Genomic DNA, 26110 nt, shown 5'->3' with positions numbered 1-26110 from the left:
ATTGCCTCCCTGTGGTCACATGCTACATAACATGGTAATTGCAACCTATCTATGCCCTATCCTTCTACTACACTCTTAACTGTATACCTGAATATTGTCCTGTAAATATATGCCTGTATATTTCTAGCATACCTTTCTGCGATTAAATATAAAATTAAACTTGGGCTGCTCTTTTATATTAATACACGAATCCCCACGTCCACACACTCTGTTCGTTATTATACGCTATCCGGGTTGGTTTCTGACTAGATATAAGCCTGCTGATGGACGGTGCTTATATCAAATGAGAAACTGGTGTCAGCAGGACCGTACTGTTTTAGTGAGGCAGTGATGGCCAGGAGAGTTAAAATATATATATATCCCAAGCCTAAACTGGTGATATATATCCCCCTCACTAGGAGAGACTCAATATCTTGTACCTAAAAAGGAAAGCTATTTTCTCTCGGTGCAGTTCCCTGACTGACCTGAGGCAAGTGGTGGTGCCACAGAGTCGATCCCTTCTGTGTCCTTCTCTCCCCTCCCCCCCGAGGTGAGTGAAGTCGACATCCCCTTCCTCTATGCGATCCATCACAGCTCTTAAGGCCTCTTATCCATACAAAAAATGTATAGATAATTCCTATGCTTTATAATGACCTATGAAAATTAAGGTATCGTGTTAGTTACTGTATGTGATATATATTAAATTGCACAAAAACTAACAGCAGCATTTTGTTTATGACCTGAAATAAAATTAATAAGTAAGTTATACTGTATGTACTTCAAAATATTCCAGTTAAAGTGGAGTTTTCACCAGTTTAACTATTTTAAACAGGTTATATCATGGAATAGTAGCCGCAGAACTGAGTAATATGTAGTTTTTATTTCTCCTCTTTTAAATTTAATTTGCAGAAATATTAGCCTGTAAAGTTCAGGTTATAATCATATATTAAGTCCAAGGGGATGTTACCAAAGATTTTTCAATGGATGCATGTACTTTTTCAATGCCATAAGATTTAGCAATCAACAGCACGCAGCAATATACTGGAGAAAAAAAAGAACACACATTAGCTTAGAGCAGGTTTTCTCCTGTGTGAGACATGGAATGACAGACAGTCCACTCTCGTCACTCATCTCTCTGCAGAGCTACAGTGATTTGTAATACCTTCATCTTTCATCCCTGAGCAGCCAGTGAGTGGATAGAGGATACAACAGAACTGACAACACTGCAAGTTTGTAATTAGAAAAAGCTCAGCCCCTGTTCCATCACTACTATGAGATGAAAATTAAAAGGTGTATGCATGAAATGGAGGAACTGGAAACAGACAAAGCACAAAAAAGGGGTCTTATCTTGCTAGCAATACTAAAGGAGTGCACAAATTGTGCTCGTCTGGTTTGATTAGTGCCTGCATGAGCAGTGCGCTGAAAAAGGGGCTAGTGCTGACTTGTTTTGTTTTTTTTGCCTGTTCTGTTATTGTGGTTACTACGGCTACAGCTCTGGACTTTCAACAGCATGAAAATACTGCAGTACCTTCAGTAACCTTTCTCATTCTATTCTAGTTTTAATGTTTACATAATTATGCAATGTAACAGATTATCATTTTGTTTAGAAAATAACTATATACTTGACAAATTATTTTTAACATCTGTTAATTCCCCCCTAGCAAATGGCAGTGAAGTGCACATCAGCAATGTACGCTATGAAGACACTGGTGCGTATACCTGCATTGCCAAGAATGCTGCTGGAGTAGATGAAGATATTTCTTCCCTCTTTGTAGAAGATTCAGCCAGAAAGACACGTATGTATCACACATTATAAAGTTTTACACTAGGGCTTTTATATATCGGCAATTTTTAAGTCCATTTACCCACAATAACACTGCTACACTAATTAATTTATTGCTTCAGTATGTGACAACAATCATATTTCTATCATGAATTGTTTATTCTCATTATTCTTATAAGTAGAACCATTATTTCTTTGATTGTTCTTGTTTTTTTTTCTCCTGATGCCATTCTACTTTCCAGAAAAAGTGTGTATGTATTCAAGCACTTATGCGATAACAAATCCATCAAAATCATTGTCTTCTTTGTTAGCAAATGTATCATGATTTTTGGTGTTTGCTCTACAATGTTGACATAGTTTCATTATCCAGATGTAGTAGCATTTACTAATATGGTATTACAGGTTTTGCACTAATCTCCTTCCTTGTGTAATAATGCCATATTGTTAGGGCAGTCTACTCTACATACTGCACAACTCTCCAGTTGATGAAGGAAAACTATTAACCTCTTCAAAATAAAAAAAAAACACTTTTATGCATTTTAACATGTGAAGCTCATAATAAACTCTGTGACTTTACCAGGACAGCTGCCTTTGGTATAGAGTTCTTTAGTCTCCTCACCAATCTATTATTGTGTAAAAACTTTCTTTCTTTGCTAAAGAGGTTCCTTTAGCATAAAATATTAATGACCTATCCTTACTAGAGATGAGTGACTCTGGCAAAGTTTGAATTTATATGTTCCTGTATATTTTCCCAGGAAATTTGATTTACAGAGAAGTTACTCTCTGCAAACTTAATTTACCTTATGATTCTGTGTTTCTCTACAGACCCAAGTGGTAATAAAGGTAAATAGGGAAAAAGAATGTTGGGGCGAGACTCACAACTTTTATTTGCTAATATAGATGGGTGCCACTTCTCTGCTGGCTCACAGTAAACATCAGACAAAAGGGTAAAAAATGAAGCCGGCACATCTGTGGGTAAATTTAAGATTGACTTTTCTTTATTGATTCATCTAGAGGCCTCTAGAGGCTCTCAGGATGAAGCAACAGAAGTAACTTTTTAAAGCAGGAATCAATAAAGAAGACTCCATTTTAAATTTACCCATTTATGTAACTGCATCATTTTATTTTATTTTTTATAATAAAGGTACGTAAAGGTAAATAAAAAAATACATATATTCAGCTTACAACTCAGCACTCCACACCTTCAGCTCCTCAACGTCAGCTGTCTGGTCCTTGTTGCATCTCCTACTCACCTCCACGAGTGCCGAAATCCATATGATTCTGCACAAATGCACTTAAAACTCACAATATCATGACGTTCACTGTGACCTTGCGTGCTCATGCGCAGAGCTGTAAGGTAAGTATAAGGATTATTCTTATTATTTAATCTTTCAATCGCCCTCAATGGTTGGAGAAATAGCAGCCAATGGTTAACGTGTGTGTGTGTGTGTGTGTGTGTGTATGTATGTATGTATGTATGTATGTATGTATATATATATATATATATATATATATATATATACATACAGTCATATGTTAAAGTTTGGGCACCCCTATTAATGTTAACCTTTTTTCTTTAGAACAATTTTGTTTTTTGCAACAACTATTTCAGTTTCATATATCTAATAACTGATGGACTCAGTTATATTTCTGGATTCAAATGAGGTTTATTGTACTAACAGAAAATGTGCAATCTGCATTTAAACAAAATTTGACCGGTGCAAAAGTATGGGCACCCTTATCATTTTCTGGATTTGAACACTCCTAACTACTTTTTACTGACTTCCTGAAGCACTAAATTGGTTTTGTAACCTCATTGAGCTTTGAACTTCATAGCCAGGTGTATCAAATCATGAGAAAAGGTATTTAAGGTGGCCACTTGCAAGTAGTTCTCCTATTTGATTCTCCTATGAAGAGTGGCATCATGGGCTCCTCAAAACAACTCTCAAATGATCTGAAAACAAAGATTATTCAACATAGCTTTTCAGGGGAAGGATACAAGAAGTTGTCTCAGAGATTTAACCTGTCAGTTTCCACTGTGAGGAACATAGTAAGGAAATGGAAGAACACAGGTACAGTTCTTGTTAAGCCCAGAAGTGGCAGGCCGAGAAAAATATCAGAAAGGCAGAGAAGAAGAATGGTGAGAACAGTCAAGGACAATCCACAGACCACCTCCAAAGACCTGCAGCATCATCTTGCTGCAGATGGTGTCACTGTGCATCGGTCAACAATACAGCGCACTTTGCACAAGGAGAAGCTGTATGGGAGAGTGATGCGAAAGAAGCCGTTTCTGCAAGCACGCCACAAACAGAGTCTCCTGAGGTATGCAAAAGCACATTTGGACAAACCAGTTACATTTTGGAAGAAGGTCCTGTGGACTGATGAAACAAAGATTCAGTTGCTTGGTCATACAAAAAGGCGTTATGCATGGAGGTTAAAAAACACAGCATTCCAAGAAAAACACTTGCTACCCACAGTAAAATTTGGTGGAGGTTCCATCATGCTTTGGGGCTGCGTGGCCAATGCCGGCACTGGGAATCTTGTTAAAGTTGAGGGTCGCATGGATTCAACTCAGTATCAGCAGATTCTTGACAATAATGTGCAAGAATCAGTGACGAAGTTGAAGTTACGCAGGGGATGGATATTTCAGCAAGACAATGATCCAAAACACTGCTCCAAATCTACTCAGGCATTCATGCAGAGGAACAATTTCAATGTTCTGGAATGGGCATCCCAGTCCCCAGACCTGAATATCATTGAACATCTGTGGGATGATTTGAAGCGGGCTGTCCATGCTCCGCGACCATCAAACTGAACTGGAATTGTTTTGTAAAACAGGAATGGTCACAAATACCTTCATCCAGGATCCAGGAACTCATTAATAGCTACAGGAAGTGACTAGAGGCTGTTATTTTTGCAAAAGGAGGATCTATGAAATTTTAATGTCACTTTTATGTTGAGGTGCCCATACTTTTGCACCGGTCAAATTTTGTTAAAATGCAGATTGCACATTTTCTGTTAGTACAATAAACCTCATTTGAATCCAGAAATATACCGGAGTCCATCAGTTATTAGATATATGAAACTGAAATAGCTTTTGCAAAAACCAAAATTGTTATAAAGAAAAAAGGTTAACATTAATAGGGGTGCCCAAACTTTAACATATGACTGTATATATATTTATATACACACACTGCTCAAAAAATAAAGGGAACACTCAAATAACACATCCTAGATCTAACTGAATGAAATATTCTCATTGAATACTTTGTTCTGTACAAAGTTGAATGTGATGTCAACGTAATCACAAAAAAAAATCAATGGAAATCAAATCGTTGAACCAATGGAGGCCTGGACTTGGAGAGACCCCCAAAATGGAAGTGGAAACAAGTCAAAATGAAAATCAAAACAAGACAAAATTAAAGTGGATGTGACGGAGTCAATTTACGCTGAGTCGATTTCTTTAGAGTGGACCCTCTGGGTCGTGCCACCCACCCACCTAGGGCGAGCTGACCTTGTGAGAAACCACCCCCTATACAGGGAGTGTCAGGGGCAAGATCAAGGGGGTGAGCTACGCGTGCTATGAGAGGAGCACGCAAAGCACACTGCAGAGACAGTGTGGGTGCAAGGAAGCACAGAGAGCATGGCTGGGGCACTGGCTAGCTGGTCGGGCTGCGGCACAGACAGATGGGCAAGACTCCAGCGATCCCGGCTGAGGCATAACAGGCGACACAGCTGTCACTGGCCGACAAGCACGGCTGAGGCACAAGCAGGCGGGCACGGCTAGGGCGGGCACGGCTGAGGCACCGACAGGAGGCTAGGAAGGCCAGTTGCATGCAAAGGGCACATGAAGAAACAAGGCAGGGCAAAGCTAGACAAGGTATGGAACAAGGAGCGGAACGTAAGCAGAAGCATAGAGCGGGGTCAGAGAGAAAAGGGCTAGCAGCGGAGCGTAGGCCGAAGCCCAGAGCCGGGTCAAGGGAGAACTTTGAGACTAGCCATGAAATGTGCTAGAGAGCACAATAGGACAAAGTCTAGCAGCGGAGCATAGGCCGAAGCCCAGAGCTGGGTCAAGGCAGAACCTTGAGACTAGACATGGAATGTGCAAGAGAGCACCATAAGACAGAGTATGGAAAACCATGCAGAGACAGAGATCGTGGAAGTACTTCAAGGCTCAGAATAGCAAAGGCCAGACATGGCAAATCAGGCAAGGCAAGGCAGAGAACTTAGAAAGTACTACAAGGCAAAGCATAGCGAGGACAAGACATGGCGAAAACAGACAAAGGCAGAGAACATAGGAAGTACTACAGGTCCAAGGATAGCAGAGACAAAGCATGGCACAAAAGACAACACAAGACATGGCACGAGACAAGAGGCAGAATACAAGCACAAAGCGTGTGCAGAGAAGCACTACAGGGCAGAGTGCAGGGGCACAGAATACAGGGAGCGACCAAGCAGCCATTCAGGGAAGCAACATGATACTCAGGCCCAAACCATAGGAAGGGGTGGTCTGATATAGGGCATTAGCACCTGCACTTCCGGGTCAGGACCAGGGGAGGACTTCTGGTTCAGATCCTCCAGGATCATAGAGAGGGTCACATGGTCGAGTCCTCCAAGACCATAGAGAGGATAGCTGGATCAGAAGTGCTGGAACATAGGAAAGGTCACATGATCAGGGGCTCCAGGATCACAGAGAGGATTGCTGCAGGCAGAGCAGAGACGGCTGGTCACACAGCAACGGCGTGTAGCCATAGGGTAAAAAACACATGCGCACTGGCAGGCAGCCATGAGATGAGGCGCGTGTGCACACTGCTCCAGGCATCTTGCAGCACAGCAGTCACGAGGTGCGTGTGCACACTGCTTCCAGGGATCTTGCAGCATAAGACATAATGGGCATGATAGTTCAGTGCATGTGCACACTGCTCCAGGAGTCAAGCAGCATACCAGACATGGTGGGCATGATAGTTCGATGCGCGTGCACACTGCTCCAGGGGTCATGTGGCATAACAGACATGGTGGGCATGATAGTTCGGTGTGCGTTCACACTGCTCCATGGTTCATGCACCATAACAGACATGGCGGGCATGACAGTGGAAACAAGTCAAAATGTTGCTCAGTATTGTGTGTGGCCTCCATGTGCCTGTATGACCTATCTACAATGCCTGGGCATGCTCCTGATGAGGTTGCACATGTTCTCCTGAGGGATTTTCTCCCATACCTGGACCTAAGCATCCATCAACTCCTTGACAGTCTGTGGTGCAACGTGACGTTGGTCGATGGAGCGAGACATGCTGTCCCAGATGTGCTCAATTGGATTCAGGTCTAAGGAACGGGCAGGCTAGTCCATAGCTTCCATGCCTTCATCTTGCAGGAACTGCTGACACACTCCAGCTACATGAGGTCTGGCATTGTCCTCCATTATGTTAGCGAGGCGCTAGGCAAGTGGTTTTCCTGGAGAGGACCCTCTGGACCGTGGCACCGAGGGGCCCCGGATGAGGAATCTGGTGGGACCGACCCTATACAGGGAGCATTAGGCGCAGGCCCAGGGGTTCAAATATCACGGCAGCCAGAACCAAGAGGGGCGGCTCGGACTGGACTGGAGTGAGACCGATGACCTGGTCCAATGGGCACAGGGAGGACGTAGGCCTTGCCTCAGAGGAAGACAGGAGTAGATTAGCAGGAGGCTGAGACACGGGTAAACAGGACCGGAGCAGGACTGCAGGAACCAGACACGGTTAGGCACGGGTAAGCAGGACCGGTGTAGGACTGCAGGAACAGGCACAGATAGGCACGGGTAGGCAGGACCGGAGCAGGACTGCAGGAACAGGCACGGATAGGCACGGGTAGACAGGACCAGAGTAGGACTGCAGGAACAGGCATGGATAGGCACGGGTAGGCAGGAACACACACAGGGCCAGAGTAGAACTGCACGGAAGCACAGGAGGTGAGAACAGGAGCCGTGCACTGGCTAGGCATAGGAGCCTAAGGCTGAAAATACAACAATGATCAGGCGCCTCCACTAAGGGAGGGCGGCCTGATATAGGCGAGGATCTTCCCCCATTGATCCGGCGGTGCTACCGGGTCAGGGCACCGCCGGAGTATAAGATGAAATGGGGAGAGCCGGCCGCTGCCTATGGCGCATGCGCAGAAGTCGCAGTGACGTCACAGGCCGCTGCTCGTCAGAGGAGAACGCCACCGGCGCTGGAGGAGGAGAGGCTGCGGTGCAGGCAGGTAAGTAGGAGAGCATGTGACAGGGGCCGTGGAGGGGTGCGCAATGGGGCCGTGACAGTACCCTCCCCCTTAAGCCACCCCCTACTGCGATTGGCAAAAAATCTCCTGAGAATGCGGGGAGCGTTGATGTTCTCCCGAGGCTCCCTGGATCTTTCCTCAGGACCAAAACCCCTCCAGTCAATCAGGAAAAAGGTCCTCCCTCTGACTCTTTTCATGGTGAGAATATCTCTTACCTCGAAGGTGTTGTCGGAGCCCACCGGCCGAGGAGCAGGACAGAGTGAGAGATGGAACTGATTTAGTACCACGGCTTTCAGGAGAGAGACGTGGAAGGTGTTCGGGATACGGAGCGAAGCAGGCAACCTCAACTTGTAGGTGACTTCACTGACATGTTCCAGGATCTCAAAAGGACCGATGTAGCGGGGACCCAGCTTGTATAAGGGTAACTTTAACCGGATATACTTGGACGAGAGCCAGACTTTATCCCCGGCGTGAAACGGCGGAGGATCTAACCTCCTCTTGTCCGCATGATTCTTCATCTGTTCACTGGCCCTCTTGAGTGCCGTGGTGGTCTCGGACCAGATTTCGGAAAATTCTTGGGACAAGGAGTTGGCTGCAGGTACCTCGGAGGCCAGAGCTACAGAGAGAGGTATGTTGGGATGTCTGCCAAACACCACGAAGAACGATGACTTGGTAGAGGATTCGCCGGCATGATTGTTGTAGGCGAATTCCGCCCAGGGAAGCAGGTCAAACCAGTCGTCCTGATGGGCATTGGAGAAGTGATGAAGATATCCCGTCAACGTCAGGTTAGTTCTTCGCTCTACTTGTCTGTTGGTCTGCGGGTGGTAGGTGGATGAGAAATCCAGGGATATATCCAGGAGTCTGCAAGGGGCTCTCCAAAACTTGGAAGTAAACTGGACTCCACGGTCAGACACAATACGTTGCGGTAGCCTGTGAAGCCTAAAAATCTAATGGATTAAGATCTTGACTAATCCGGGCGCAGAGGGGAGGCTGCTCAGAGGAATAAAATGTGCCATTTTGGAAAAGCGGTCCACTACTACAAGAATCACCGTACAACCAGAAGAGCGGGGCTAATTGGTGATAAAGTCCATGGCAATATTCTCCCAAGGTGACATAGGAGCTGGCAGAGAGAGCAGCAGACCAAATGGAGACCGACGAGATATTTTATTCCTAGCGCAAGAGGGACAGGAGGCAACGAAGTCTGCCAGATCTTGGCGGAGAGTTGGCCACCAATAGTGCTGAGATATGAGGGCAAGAGTCTTCTGAATTCTGGCATGGCCTGCCAATTTGGAGAAATGCCCCCAAAGCAGAACTCTTCTTTTGACACTCTCTGGCACGAGAGTCTTGCCTGGGGTGGAGAAAGCAAACTCAGTGGTACCACGGTGATAATCTTTGTGGGCTCGATGATGTGAGATGGTTCCTCCCCTACCACGGACGGTTGGAAGACTCTGGATAGGGCATCTGCTTTGGTGTTTCTGTCCCCAGGGCGAAAATGGAGCTCAAAATCAAAGCGAGTGAAGAACAAGGACCACCTGGCCTGCCGAGGGATGAGTCTCTGGGCGGACTGAAGGTAGGCAAGGTTCTTGTGGTCCGAGTAGATAACAAATGGATGGACAGCTCCATCCAGAAGATGACGCCACTACTCCAATGCCAACTTGATGGCCAAGAGTTCACGGTCGCCAATCGAGTAATTGCACTCGGATGAGGAGAAGGATTTGGAGAAGAATCCACAAGGGCGTAGGCGACCAGAGGTGGTTTTCAGAGATAATACAGCCCCGGCACCTGTCGAGGATGTGTCCACCTCCAGCACGAAGGGTTTGCTGCTGTCAGGACGGGACAACACAGGGGCCGTGGAAAATGCCTGGTTCAGTGACTGGAAGGCCTCTTCAGCCTTTGGTGTCCAGGAGTTTGAACTCATCCCCTTACGGGTAAGGGTGGAGATCAGCTTGTTAAGTGATGAGAAGTGCGGATTAAACTGCCTGTAATAGTTAGCGAATCAGAGAAAACGTTGGATAGCTCTTATTCCGACGGGGCGGGGCCATTTGAGAATGGCGGACAGTTTCTCGGGATCCATATGCAGCCCGGCATCGGAGATGATGTAGCCCAGAAATGGTAGTGAGGTTTGCTCGAACAGGCATTTCTCCATCTTGGCGTACAAACGATTCTCCCGAAGATGCTGAAGCACCAAGCGGACTGTCTTCCTATGAGACGGACGGTCTGGGGAGAAGACAATGATGTCATCCAAGTACATTACTACACAGGAGTACAAAAGGTCCCGGAAGATCTCATTGACAAACTCCTGAAACACAGCCGGAGGATTGCACAGACCAAAGGGCATAACCAGGTACTCATAGTGACCGTCACGAGTGTTAAAAGCGGTCTTCCATTCATCGCCGGCACGGATGCGGATAAGATTGTATGCTCCCCTGAGATCCAACTTGGAGAAGATCCATGCCCCTCTGAGACGATCAAACAACTCTGGGATAAGTGGAAGAGGGTACCGGTTGTTGATAGTGATGTTGTTTAAGCCCCTATAGTCAATGCAAGGGCGCAGTGAACCGTCTTTTTTCTTAAAGAAGAAACAGGCTCCTGCGGGGGGAAGAGGACTTCCGTATGAATCCCTTGGCAAGGTTCTCCTGGACATATTCAGACATGGCTGCGGTTTCTGCGGGAGACAATGGATAAATCCTACTCCTAGAAGGAGTGGAATCGGGGATTAACTCGATTGGACAGTCGACAGGCCGGTGCGGGGGAAGGATCTCTGCCTCCTTCTTGTCAAAGACGTCTGCATAGGACCAATAGGCTGGAGCTCCAGAGGTGGACGTGCGGTAACAGCCAGATAAATAGCGTTCAGACACCAGCCTTGACACGCGTGTCCCCAGAGCAATAACGCCCCCGAAGACCAGTCGAGGACTGGCTGATGAATTCGTAGCCACGGGAGACGAAGAAGAATGGCGTAAGACAACGCGGGCAGCACTTGGAAAATCACTCTTTCCCGGTGGAGAGTGCCAACTTGCAACACAACCTCCTCGGTGGTCATGGTGATGGGTTCCGGTAACGGTTTGCCATCAACTGAAGCAATTAATCGGGGGTTCTTCAGGGTAACCACGGAAATCCGGTACTTGTCAACCTCTTCACGCCGGATGAAGTTACCTGCCGAGCCTGAATCCACGTAGGCCACCTCGGACCCACGCCTCTCCCCTAAAAGCAAAAGAACAGAAATTGTGAGGGCTTGAGAGAAATTATTAACACCTAGGGAGGCCTCTCTTACCTGGCCTAGGTGGAAGAGTTTCCCAGTCTCTCAGGACAAGAACGGATGAAATGCGACGCTCCTCCACAATAGAGACACAGACCTTGCACCCGTCTCTCTCTCTGACGCGACTCAGCCAACCTGTCGCCGTCAACTTGCATGGGCTCGGGAGGAGGCATGTGAGCGGACCCCGTTGGTCATGGACTAAAGGACTGATTCGTGGACGGGACTGGCCTGGTGGGTCTCCTGTCCCTAGCTGATTCCCGTGCACACTCCTGAAACCAGAGGTCTATTCGAGTAGCCAGGGAGATGAGGTCGAGAGTGGTGGGAGTATCCCGACCGGCCATTTCATCCTTTTATCCTGTCCGATAACCCACACCAAAAGGCTCCTACCAGTGCCTCATTATTCCAACCCAATTCTGAAGACAACGTGCGGAACCAGATGGCATACTGACCAACACTCAGGGCACCCTGGTGGAGGTTGAAAAGTGACTCGGTAAGAGAGGCTACCCGTTCTGGCTCATCAAACACCTTACGAAAGGTATCCAAAAAGAATATTAGAAACTACAGGATCATCCCTCTCCCAGAGAGGATTTAGCCAAGACAGGGCCTCCCCCTCCAGATGGGACATGATAAAGGCCACTTTGGCTCTATCGGAGGGATACTGGTGAGGTAGAAGCTCGAAGTGGAGACCACGTTGGCTTAAGAAGCCTCTACAATGTTTTGGGTCGCCACTGTACCGGGGTGGTTTGACAAGACGGGGAGAAGGAAAAGAAGCGGGACCGGGGGGAGCGGCAGATGCTGCAGCGGCAGACTGGAGGGCCACCAAACGGTTATCAACAGAGGCCATATAAGTCAAAATATGGGACTGGGCGTCACGCTGCTGGCCCAGCTCCTGTTGGAGACTGGCCAACTGGGCAGCATTTCCCGGATCGGCGGCCTGAAGAGCTGACAAGCGTGACTCCATGGACTTCATTACGGACATGATTCGCCCCTGGTTCTCCCACAAAAAGAGCAACTCCTTTTGAGCGGGAGCAGATGCACCGGTGGGATCCATGGCCTGATCGTACTGTTAGCGAGGCGCTAGGCAAGGGGTTTTCCCGGAGTAGACCCTCTGGACCGTGGCACCGAGGGGCCCCAGACGAGCACACTGGTGGGACCTACCTCTATACAGGGAGTGTTAGGCGCAGGCCCAGGGGTTTGAATACCATGGCAGTCGGAACCAAGAGGGGCAGCTCGGACTGGACTGGAGCGAGACCAAGGACCTGGTCCAATGGGCACAGGGAGGACGTAGGACTCAGAGGAAGACAGGAGTAGAATAGCAAGATACTGAGACACGGGTAAACAGGACCAGAGCAGGATTGCAGGAACCAGACACGGTTAGGCAGGACCAGAGTAGGACTGCTGGAACAGGCACAGGTAGGCAGGAACACACACACAGGGCCAGAGTAGAACTGCAAGAAAGCACAGGAGGGTGAGAACAGGAGCCGTGCACTGGCAAGGCACAGGAGCCTAAAGCTGAAAATACAACAATGATTAGGCGTCTCCACTAAGGGAGGGTGGCCTGATATAGGCGAGGATCTTCCCCCATTGGTCCGGCGGTGCTACTGGGTCAGGGCACCGCCGGAGTATAAGATCAAGCAGGGAGAGCCGGCCGTGGCCTATGGCGCATGCGCAGAAGTCACAGTGATGTCACAGGCCGCGGCCCGGTCAGAGGAGGACGCTGCCGGCACTGGAGGGGGAGAGGCTGTGGTGCAGGCAGGTAAGTAGGAGAGCGTGCGACGGGGGTCATGGAGGGGTGCGCGACGGGGGCTGTGACACATTAGAAGGAACCCAGGGCCAACCGCACCAGCATATAGTCTCACAAGGGGTCTTAGGATCTCATCTTGGTAGCTAATGGCAGTCAGGCTACCTCTGGTGAGCACATGGAGGGCTGTGTGGCCCTCCAAAGAAATGCCACCCCACACCATTACTGACCCACTGCCAAACTGGTCATGCTGAAGGATGTTGCAGGCAGCAGATCGCTCTCCATGACATCTCCAGACACTGTCAAGTCTGTCACATGTGCTGAGTGTGAACCTGCTCTCTGCGACATCCTTCAGCATGACCGGTTTGGCTGTGGGTCAGTAATGGTGTGGGGAGGCACTTCTTTGGAGGGCCACACAGTCCTCCATGTGCTTGCCAGAGGTAGCCTGAATGCCATTAGGTACCGTGATGACATCCTCAGACCCCTTGTGAGACCATATGCTGGTGCGGTTGGCTCTGAGTTCCTCCTAATGCAGGACATTGCCAGACCTCATGTGTCAGCAGTTCCTGCAAGATGAAGGCATTGAAGCTATGGACTGGCTTGTCCATTCCCCAGACCTGAATCTGATTGAGCACATCTGGGACAGCATGTCTCACTCCAACCACCAACGTCACGTTGCAATATGAATGTCCAGGAGTTGATGGATGCCTTATTCCAGGTCTGGGAGGAGATCCCTCAGGAGAACATCCGCAACCTCATCATGAGCATGCCCAGGCATTGTAGGGAGGACATACAGACATGTGGAGGTCTCACACAATACTGGGCATCATTTTGACTTGTTTCCACTTTAATTTTGTCTTGCTTTGATTTTCATTTTGACTTGCTTGCACTTTCACTTTGGGGGTCTCTCCAAATCCAGGCCTCCATTGGTTCAAAAATTTGATTTCCATTGATGACTTTTGTGTGATTATGTGGGCAGCACATTCAACTTTGTACAGAACAAAGTATTCAATGAGAATATTTCATTCATTTAGACCTAGGATGTTATTTGAGTGTTCCCTTTATTTTTTTGAGCAGTGCATATATATATATATATATATATATATATATATATATATATATATATATATATATATATACTGTATATATAGTTTTTATTGTACATTGATATAGTCCAGGATTGTGTCTCTTAGTAAACCTACAAATAGTTTTAAATTAGTAGAGGTTAGGCTTACAATTGTATAGTTACTGGGATCCGTTTTTTACCTTGTCTTGAATACTGGCACCAAATTGGATTTTCCCCAGTTCTGTAGGAAGAAACCCTGACATTTTAGAAATCATAATATTTGAATTATCGATGCCATAATCCAAAAGTAAACAACAAAGCTGTAGTGCACAATACATAAAGGCTGTACAAATAACTTGCCAAAGAGGACATTGGGTGTTAGGACATAAGCCAATCAAAATTAAGCAGCATTACTGTGGAAAAGCATTGCAAAAAATGATCCTGTATAAGGGACAACACTTCAAAGGAGACTACATCCATTAAATCATAAATTAATTTTATGGAATAAACATAGGTATAACAATACTCTCAACATATCATCACAGGGTGGTATTTTCATTAGGTGGGATATTTATTGACTTGAATTACACCTGGAATATGAGCTAAATGTGATAATAAGTATTTGCAGTAGATACATAATTAAGTTCCATGACTATCCTCATATACATGCTAGAAGGCGGTATTACTGGTACTTACCTGCTGAAGCAGAAAGGAACTGCATGAGGCAAAGTGCTTGGTTAATGGAGTGTTTGCTTTATGCCTCTTTATTTCATCCAACATTTCATTTTCCTTTGTGAACACAGTGGAGAAAACAATATTTATTAGTTTTACCTCTTCCTCATAACCATCCACAATTTCTCCCTCATTGCCTTGTCAAGGGCCAATACTTTCAGTTTTCACTGTTTTACTATTTATATATTTAAAGAACACTTTAGACTTAGTTTTACACTCTTACATTTTTTTGTTATAGATTTTTAGTTCCTCTCCTCCGTTTTTAAATTTTAGTAGTTTAAAGAGTAATCGTCATTTTATTTTTCTTCGTAAATCAGAAAATAATACACGTAAAAACAGGAAACTATAATATATATTATTTCTCCTCTTTGGTGAACATTCACTCTGATTTCATAGGTAAAAGATGTATTCAGTGAACACAGATTTTCACATGATAGGAAGTGACAGATGTTGCTTATAAAATTCTATAACGTGAAAGGGGAAAAGTAGGAGGAGTAAGCAAGAGTTATAGGCAGCCGCACATGCAGTATTACTGCTGCAAGTTCACTTTAAATACTTTATTTTTATTTTTTTTCATTCTTTTTTTTATGTATCCTTTTTACAGCATTTTTCCTTTTTAAATTGTGATTTTTAGAGATGCGGATACATGTCAGAAGAGGGATACAGCCAGTAGCTGCTATTATCATGCTCACATATAGGACGATCGTAGTTTACAGTCGTAAACTGTATTTTTTTTATATTTATGAAACTTTTGTTTTGATCAGGTAACAAAAGTTAGAGCATAATTGGAACATTTATCTTCTAGGAATAAAAAGATAATTTAAGTGGTTAATATCTTCTCTGTTATTGAAAAATGCTTTGTGGAGATAGCAAGAAGCTGCAATTTGAAAAAAACAAGGCTGTATTCGCATATAACATTTTAACACATTGTTTATTACTTTAGTTCAAAAGCTGCAATGAAAGCTCTATAGAAAAATTTTGAAAAGATATGTAGTAACATGATCTTTAGGCATTTTTATTATGCTTCGGGGCTCACTTATATGTTTTTTTTCAGAATACCATTTGCTGTGGGTATAGCGTTTTGTTTTGCTTTTTTCCATTGACTCCTCTATATGACTTTCAAAGTGCTAGTAAATATACGATCATAATGTTTAAAAATAAGATATACCACCAAAACATTTATTAACCACTTTCCAATGTCAGGCGTAATATTATGCCGACGTCGGACTCCCTTCCATTGATGTGGGCTCCAGCGGTGAGCCCACATCCTTCCTGGGACATGTCAACTGTTTTGAACAGCTGACATGTGCCCGGAATAGCCACGGGTGGAATCGCGCTCCACCCATGGCTATTAACCTGTTAAATGCAGCTGTCAAATACTGTCAGTGGCATTTAACTCACACTTCCAGCTATCAGGCCGGAAATCCACCCACCGGTGACCCCAGTCACGTGATCATGGGTCACTGGTTCATTGGCATGACAACCAAAGGTCTCCTGGAGACCTCTATAGTTGTTACTGCTGGCTTTCTGTGAGCGCCACCAGGTGGTCGGCGCTCATAGTAATTGAGTAAATCTGCTACATAGAGGCGATCTGATCATTGCCTCTATGCAGCAGAGCTGATCGGGTTGTGGCAGCTTCATGGAGACTATTGAAGCATGACAAAAGTAAAAACAAATGTTTTTAAAAATAGAAAAGAAATAAAAAAAATAAAAGTTCAAATTTCCCCCAACCTACTGTCTCCTTCCCCATAATCCTGTACAATGTAAGCCCGCAAGGGCAGGCTCCTCTCCCCTCTGTAGCAGTCTGCCATTGTTAGTTTGTTTACTGTAAGTGTCATTTGTATTTTGATGTAACCCTGTCTCATGTACAACACCATGGAATTAATGGTGCTATATAAATAATAATAATAATAAATTTCGCCCCATTCAAAATAAAACAATAAAAAAATCAAACATACAGATATTTGGGATCACCCTATCTATCAATAAAAGAAGGATTAACCTGATCGCTAAATGGCATAGTGAGAAAAAAGTAAAAACGCCAAAATTAAGGTTTTTTTGTCACCGCGACATTGCATTAAAATGAAATAATGGGTGATCAAAAGATTATATCTGCACCAAAATGGTATAATTACAAACGTCAGCTTTGCACGCAAAAAATAAGCTTTCACCCAACCCGAGATCATGAAAAATGAAGACGCTATGGGTCTTGGAAAATGGCGCCCTTTTTTGTCTTAATGAAGTTTGGAATTTTTTTTCACCTCTTAGATAAAAAAGAACCTAGACATGTTTGGTGTCTATGAACTTGTAATGACCTGGAGAATCATAATGGCAGGTCAGTTTTAGCATTTAGTGAACCTAGTAAAACAGCCAAACAAAAAACAAGTGTGGGATTGCACTTTGTTTGCAATTTCACCTCACTTGGAATTTTTTTCCCGTTTTCTAGTACACAACATGGTAAAACCAATGGTATCATTCAAAAGTACAACTCGTCTCACAAAAAACAAGCCCTCACATGGCCATATTTACGGAAAATAAAAAAGTTATGGCTCTGAGAAGAAGGGGAGCAAAAAACGAAAACGCAAAACCGAAAATATATCCGGTCATGAAGGGCGCAAAACAGCATTAAAATGCTCAAATTGTTGTGCGAAGGGGTTTTACAAAGAAACAAACAGCACTTTTACAGAGAACATATGGGGAATGCATATCTACGCCATCTTTACACTTTAGCTTTTTTTTTTTTTACTTTTGACTATAGTCTTACTTTATGGGATTTATTTTTAGTATTTTATATTATTACCAACATTTCGTAAATTTTATAAATATCATTAAGAGGAAGAAATATGAGAACATGAGGTTGATTATCAGGCTCATTTCATTACTATCATTCGATTTAGCTTAATTTGCTCTCACACCCATATTTGTATTGTTATTCAGTGCACACTTAAAGTGGCTTTTTATTTACAGCAGATTTATATATAATAGTGACCACATCAGCATTTTGTCTGGCTAGAAATTAAGCTGCAATATTTTACTGAAAGCGCCTGCCACTATCCTTTTTTTTATGTCACATTTACCAAAATAAACATGTCATCGCAGCACTTAACAATGCCTTTTTCGTTAATTTCCTAAAACATAATATACACAAGATAACTAATTTTATGTCTGTGCTTTTGCTCTATATGTAAACAAAATTATTTTTACATTATGGCTTCCTGAGACACTAATGTATGCAAGGAATATCTCTGAAATATAGTACATCTTTTTTAAAGAGCTTTTACGAAGTGAGATTGGAAGTGTGTAATCAATCACATCAGTTTTATATGCAAACACCTACACATTTAGAATGGCCATGAGTATTTATATGGAATTAGTATTGTTCTCTTTATACACATAGCTCCTTCCGGGAGAATTATACCAGAATGTTCATTTTGTAAAGTAAGAAAATGCTTAGAAGTCTGGAAAATTGGACCTTGGAGGGAAAATAATATAACTGATTCACAAGTTTAGAAGCTATGAGACTAATTGAAAGATTATTGCTCCAAACCCATGCTATCTCTTAAAGGGAATCTGTCACCAAGTTTTAGCTATTTAATCTGAGAGCAACATGATATAGGGTCTGAGAGTCTGATTTCAGTTGTAGTTTCAATACAATCAGTGTTTTATTAGCAGTTTATTATCTTATCACTGCCGAACTAAGACCGGCTTATCTGCGTAACCACACCCCCATCACTGATTGGCTGCTTGACGACTATGCACAGTGTTCACAGGAAGCTGCCACTTAAGAATGTGGATGGGGTTATACACAGCTTAGCTATCTGACCACTACTATATTTATGTCAGAGAAACCAGGGATTCTATCAAAACTGCACCAAGCAGTCCAATAAGTGACACATCGCTGGAATCAGGGTCTCTGCCCATACATCATGCTGTTCTTAGAATCCATAGCAAAAGCCTGCTGATAGATTATTCACTTTAATATAATAGTTTGACCTTGCTAAAGCTTTGTACAAATAGCTAACACAGAGAAAATAGTGAATATAGAATGTATAGTATTACTTGCTTTTAATGAAAGAAAAAGTATTTACATGCTTATTATGACATGTCAATGTCATAATATACCAAAAGGTATATTTTTGGCATTGTGAGGTAGCGCTGTCATTCAAGGTTGGGGGACACTCGCTTGGCAGCCACACAATCAGATCCAGCACAGGTTTTCATAAGCCATAACATAGTCCATGAGGTTTATTCGTCATCATAAACCACAGAAGCAACATAAACCGCACTACAGCATAGCGTCCATTATAGCTTCACTCTGGTTAAGCCTGTGGTCACACACAGGTTACTCATTGTCCATACTCAGGCTCTTCAGCCTCATCATTATCCCACCCATGTCAGGGTTCTCTCATGGCTGTTGCTCCACGCTGCAGACATCCACTCTCTCCTCCGGGACTCTCAGACGCTGGCAGCCATTACACCCAGCCACGCACAGGCTGTTAGTGAGGAGATCCTTCTCCTCATAGGACCTTCCAAACTGGACCAATCAGGTCCCAGCATTTACCACATGTGACCCACCCTGGCCACCATATATGGTCTGTAGCCATGCCCACCGGGTCACATGGCTATGATCTCATCACAGGTCCTTCACATACTCACATAGCCTTTTACTATAAGTGCTATCAGACATACCCCTGGGTGGATTTGTAGGCAGCTAGAAACCCGCCCATCTCTCCAGCTGCCTGAAAGCTTCTCCCTAACACATAGGCACGAAAGATCAGCTCTGCTAATCAGCACATAACCAAGCCTTCATCTCAAAGCCACCCACTTTGAGATACACAACGGCCACTCAGTATTCTGCCACTCATCCGTTCTCTTGGGACATCCACACAGCGCCCCCTAGTGGACACAGTGGTCATTACACCACATACCCCGCCCCTGAGTTCAAACTTGTGGGGTTGAACACACAATCTTACACCAGGATCTCGAGACCGGGCGCTCATTACACCTTGCCCCCCAGGTCGAGAGAACCATCTCCATCTGTCATACGGCCTCGTCTCTGCGTTAGGCCTCCCCCGCCCCCAGCGGTCAAAATATCGGTCATTGTCTTTGACCCTCCAGTTGCAGTCTGTCTGCGTCATCAGACACTGTTTAGTCACCACCCTCCTAGAGTGCGCTTCATCACCTGACCGTTCTCCCACTGACCAGCTCTCCTGGTTGGTACGGTCATCAGTCTTAATCGGTCCTACTGTCTGGCCTCAGTCTGACTCATTCAGTGTCTCACAGGAACTGAGGTCTCTCAGCCTCGCACGGCCCGTCGAACTGCCACTTGCTGACATTCTTCGGCCACCTGCCATGTCACTACTTGGAGGAACCCTTCCGGTCCTTACATCTTGGGTTGGAGGCGGCAACCACCTGGTATTCCGTACTTCTTTATTAATTCGCTGGCGGTCCTGCCTCAACTGCTCAATCTCTTGCAGGTACCCCACTCGATACTCCAAGAGCATCCGAAAGTCTCTCAGGCTCTCCATGGAGCCAACCACGATGATGGGAATTCTACCCACTTCACCGGATACCGAATCTTCATCATCAGGAGGGATCCTCACCCTCACCACACTGGAGATATTGCATTACCTTCCCGGATCTTTCAACGATTCTCCCAATCAGAGCTTTGGGTACCGGAACCACATCTTTCCGCAAACCCAAGCGATCCATAGCCTCCCTGGCTAACTCCAGGCGTCGAGCAGCTTTCACATTACTCTGCCTAACCAATTGTTTGACATGTAGACACTGCAAATGCATCTCTTTCAGGACAGCTACTCGGTTTGATGTATCTTCTCTGGATGATACTATCACCAACTGCAGAGTCTCAGGTACCCAGTGCACCTTACAGGCTTTGACCGCCTCTTTGAAAGCCTCATGCACACCTTCCTCAGCACAGGCTTCTTGCATGTCTTCTGGTACATCAATCACAGTCTTGAAGGACGTGGCCTTGCTCTCTTCCAGGCCAGGAGGCTCTGGCCTTACCACGGACACTTCTCTCACTACAGCTGACCCGACCGGGTGACTGTCTTCTTCAGTTCTTAACTCATCAACTTCACACGATTGGATCACTTCATGACCCTTGGCCACTATGGCTACCCGGCAGTTCTGTCTTATTATCACTCACGCTCACCCGCGGTATGTCTTCGTCCAACTTCTCCCGCAGAAGACTAACTACTCCTCTGAGTTCCTCCATCTCTTCCTTGAGGTTCTTGTTCACACTTTGCCAGGTGGACAGGTGACCTCTGAGCTTCAAGATCTCTTTCTTGAGCTCCTTGACCCTGTGCTCAGCCGTTTGTCTCAGGACTCTTTCTCGTTTGACACATTCATCCACCTCCTCTCTGAGGGCCTTATTCAGTCCTTGCCACGTTACCATGTGGCCTTTGAGCTCAGAGACTTCTTTCTCTAGCCCTTCTATTCTGTCCTCCCTTCCTTTCTCAGAGCCACAGTCACCCCCCGAGATTGAGTCATCCCTCCAGTTACTCACTAACCGTCTGACTACTTCAGCCGTCTTATCCACCAGGTCAGCGTCAGTTTTGTCACGAGATGTCAGGTCCGTCCGTTGGGCTGACATACCCCTTTTTCCGGTCACTTCCACCTCTGACCTCTCCACGTCAGGAGCCATCACCGTCTTAGTATCGGTTAACCCAATCGTAGGAACGTCTCCACCCTCGTGGCATATATCATCAAACCTGACAAAGTCCCGGCCCCACTCCAAGGCATACACTAAGTCTGATGGTATACTGCCCCCTTGACACTCACTGCCTTCGTGCCCCTCAAACATTATTCTGTCTACCGCATAGTTCACTGTGACCCCATGTGCACAGCGAACCTGGACCATTTTCTCGGTCAGACAGAAAGTGAGAGGAGTTCCTACCAGCGTCACCTGACTCTGAGTCCAACCGTCTCGAGATCCCTTCCCGGTGTAGCATCATAGAACACACTTGCGGCCAGTCATCACTCAGAAAGAATATCCCACACTCTGGAATTGACGTACATGAACACTGCAGTTTCCCAGACTTACCCACTGAGCCAACCAGTGCTGCCATTTCTTCAAACACGGACCCTTTCTGGACCACCACCCCAATTTGGGTTACTGCCTCCCTCTGAGACTCCACCCCTTTTTGGGTTACCACCCCAATTTGGAACTCCACCCCCTTTTGGGACTCCACTTCTTTTTTTTTTTGGTTAGCACCCCAATTTGGGACTCCACCCCCTTTTGGGCTACCACCCCGATTTGGGTCACCGCCCCCTTTTAGGACTCCACCCCCTTCCGGGATCTCCCCATGTCTGCTGTACCGGTCTTCTCAGACCACAGTTCACACCACACAGTTTGTCTCTTACGATACCACACCAGTCTTTGTTAACACCACCACAGCTCCTGCTGTCACCGATCACCGGCACCACCGGCTGCTGTTCACACACAGCGGCTGGTGTCACTGCAACTCCTGCTGCGCCGTCTTCGTGGACCCACCGATCCACCGGAAGCCGCTTGTCACCTTCGTAACCTCGCCGAGTTACCAGAAGCCGCTTGTCACATTTGTGACCCCACTGAGCCACATCAAGCCGCTTGTCACCTTCTTGACTCCCACTGAGCCACCGTAGGCTGAGTCAAGAAAAAAGAAGAAAAAAAACACACCACAAAAAAACTCACGTGTCCTGACTGTGTTCTATTCAGGACTCTCCTGTCTCCACCTGAGACCGTCCAACACACAGGGTGCACCGGGTGCGATTCAGGGAGCGACCCTCCTCCCATGGTCTCCCTACACACTGGCCTCACCAGGTCCAGGGGCTCGGCGGGTGCTCTTCAGGACATCTGTCTCCGCCTGAGACTGCCCAACACTCGCGCATCACCAGGTCTAAGGTCATACCACGTGCTCCTGGGATCCGACTCTTGTCCCAGGGCTGACCCTCCAGGACCTTCCCTCACTGAACCCTCCAGGTACACTGTCTTCCTCACTGACCCAGGTCAGTACCACACGAACACCAGTCCATTTCTCCTGTGTTGCCCACACAGGTCCTCGGGTACTTCTTCTCCGCAGAGGCACACACAATTACCAGTCTTTTTCTCCTGGGGAAGCGGCCACACTTGTCTCACCGATCCAGACAGTGCCTTACTCACTAGGCCGCCCCATGGTTTCCAGAACCACAGCCGGACAGTGGCTTCCCCACTTGCAAGCCGTCACAGGCTCTGCTCACACATGTGGCCAGTCAGCAGCACATCACATGGCTTCCACAACCATCAGCCCTCCTGGCTCAGTGTTGCTCTTTGCCACCGAATTTTGCAGTCCTTATCCGTTGCTCCCAGCAGCAAGGCTACACCAGTGCCCATAGCCTTCTCCACCAATTGTGAGGTAGTGCTGTCATTCAAGGTTGGGGGACACTCGCTTGGCAGCCACACAATCAGATCCAGCACGGGTTCTCATAAGCCATAACATAGTCCATGAGGTTTATTCGTCATCATAAACCACAGAAGCAACATAAACAGCACTACAGCATAGCGTCCATTATAGCTTCACTCTGGTTAAGCCTGTGGTCACACACAGGTTACTCAATGTCCATACTCTGGCTCTTCAGCCTCATCATTATCCCACCCACGTCAGGGTTCTCTCATGGCTGTTGCTCCACGCTGCAGACATCCACTCTCTCCTCTGGGACTCTCAGACGCTGGCAGCCATTACACCCAGCCACACACAGGCTGTTAGTGAGGAGATCCTTCTCCTCACGGGACCTTCCAAACTGGACCAATCAGGTCCCAGCATTTACCACATGTGACCCACCCTGGCCACCATATATGGTCTGTAGCCACGCCCACTGGGTCACATGGCTATGACCTCATCACAGGTACTTCACATACTCACATAGCCTTTTACTATAGGTGCTATCAGACACACGCCTGGGTGGATTTGTAGGCAGCTAGAAACATGCCCATCTTTCCAGCTGCCTGAAGGCTTCTCCCTAACACATAGGCACGAAAGATCAGCTCTGCTAATCAGCACATAACCAAGCCTTCATCTCAAAGCCACCCACTTTGAGATACACAATGGCCCCTCAGTATTCTGCCACTCATCCGTTCTCTTGGGACATCCACACAGCGCCCCCTAGTGGACACAGTGGTCATTACACCACAGCATGTTTATCAGTTAAATTAAATAAACGTATTTATCTTGCTGTATTGAAAAATGTAGTTTTAGCAAAATATTTTCAGTGAGACTTTGTGTTTATTTTTTAAAGGGGATTTATGGAATTATATTGTCTATTTTGCTTGATGAATTGTAAGGAAATGTTGTGGTTAAATGTTGAGAAGATATACTAGTGTATGCATCCAGTGGATTCACCTGACATAATGTATAGGCATAACTTGGCATAAATTATCCACAGGCTGATATCTTAAGAAAATGGTTTTGAAGCAGTATATGTTTTTTATACTTAATCCTTTTGTATGGAATTGCTCAATAAACTCTGCTCTCCCATAAAGTTGGAAAAAATGTATTCCAACATAAATTGGCAATACAGTATATTGCCTAAGATATATTGGCAAAGCCCTACTGATAAGGACCAAAAAAAAAAAATAGCGCTAGCTGAAAAAGGCCTATATGTGTGGAGTTACATGGTGGATTAAAAAAAAACTCTCATGGAAGCAGCCTGAGCAAAATAAAAGTAAAACTGGCCACATTTGACCTATTGAAAGGTCCTCTTGAAGAATGGTGCAGAACATGAACCTCATAGTTTTCTCTCTGTGTATGCAGACACAACACATAGCAAATGGGCAGCAAAATGGCAGGATAAATTTAATATTAAGTAAAAGGTTATACATTTTGGAACAAAAAATAAACATGCTATTCCAGTTAATGGATCACTATTACAAGTCTACAAATAAGAAAGATTTAGGTCATGGCTGATATAAACAAGATAATATCATAGAATGCCAGTCTGCCGCTCCTATTGCCAATAAGAGATTGTCTTACATTAGAAAAGGTGTGAATTCTAAAAAATAAGGTGTTTTTGTACCATTTTAGAAAGCAGGGATGTAACCACATCTTGTGTATCTTATGTATCACAGCATCAAAATTATATCAGAGAATTAGAGAGTGCAAAAAAAGGTAAATTTTATTAATACAGATATAGAAAATGTCAAGCATGAATATAGGTTATGAAAACTGGACTAATTTACTCTAAAGAAGAGACGACTAAGAGGAACAAGTTATAAATGTGTAAAAAGTTCCTATAAAAAGACAATAAACAGTGCGTTGCGAAAATATCCGGCTCCCTTCACAAACGATCTCCATCAAACCTCACTGAGCTTGAGCTGTCAAGGAAGAATGGGCAAGAATTTCAGTCTCTTGATGTACAAAACTGATAGAGACATACCCCAAGCGACTTGCAGCTGTAATTGCAGCAAAAGGTGGCACAACAAAGTATTAAGTTAAAGGGGCCGAATAATATTGCACGCCCCACTTTTCAGTTTTTGCATTTCCACAAAAATTTACAATAACCAAGAAATTTTGCTCAACTTCACAATTGTGTCCCACTTGTTGTTGATTCTTCACCAAAAATTTACATTTGGTATCTTTATGTTTGAAGCATGATATGTGGGAAAAGGTTGAAAAGTTCCAGGGGGGAGAATACTTTCACAAGGCACTGCAATATATTTATGTGATATCATAGAAATCAGGCAATAAAACAACTCTGACCTCATCATTGCAAAATGTTCTATTCATTCATTTTCTCCTTGTTTCTGGACAGTAGAATAATCAGGAACCTACATTACAACAAACAACCTCATTTAATAAAAGTATGTTATCACCAATACCAGATAAATTTAAGAAAGTTAGGTAAGGATTGATGTAAAACACAATATACAGGGTTATTGATATGAATCTAGAGTGAGGATCCAAGGATCTTTTCAATTGCAGGGGTCAAAAGTGATTATTTTTCACTTCACAGTGAATTAGGTCTATGACTTTTAAAGGGTTGTTTTATCATCCTCTCGATCAAGTGGGATTTATAAATAAAAAAAAGGTTGAACTTGATCGTCGTTTTTCAACCCACTAAGTATGTAAAATGAGCTATGTGAAAAATGACAAGAGAGAGTGTAAGGAATTGGCAATAACGCAGATAATGGCTGCTAGAAGTTTTTACAGGCGCTTCTCCTGCAAAGAAAAATAAAATATTGCAATTTGTCAATCTGACATGTCTTATAGATACAAACTTCACTACTTAAATCAGAGAACATCTTTCAGACTGGAGCTATTACAATTTGTT

At 45.0% G+C, this 26110-nt stretch overlaps 1 protein-coding gene across 1 annotated transcript in view; it reads left to right on the top strand.

The window, feature by feature from the left end:
- FSTL5 (follistatin like 5) overlaps positions 1-26110 on the top strand; it is a 1180017-nt gene that overhangs the window by 1001519 nt on the left and 152388 nt on the right. Inside the window, exon 10 of the mRNA XM_073576841.1 lies at positions 1641-1775. Within this exon, the coding sequence (XP_073432942.1) occupies positions 1641-1775 (135 nt within the window). The remainder of the gene's footprint in view (positions 1-1640; positions 1776-26110) is intronic.

Source organism: Dendrobates tinctorius, unplaced genomic scaffold, assembly GCF_039654945.1.
Source record: "Dendrobates tinctorius isolate UK_male_01 unplaced genomic scaffold, ASM3965494v1 ptg000008l, whole genome shotgun sequence".
NCBI lineage: Eukaryota > Metazoa > Chordata > Amphibia > Anura > Dendrobatidae > Dendrobates > Dendrobates tinctorius.
The sequence above is the reverse complement of the archived record's forward strand: the minus strand, read 5'-3'. Positions and strand labels throughout refer to the sequence as shown.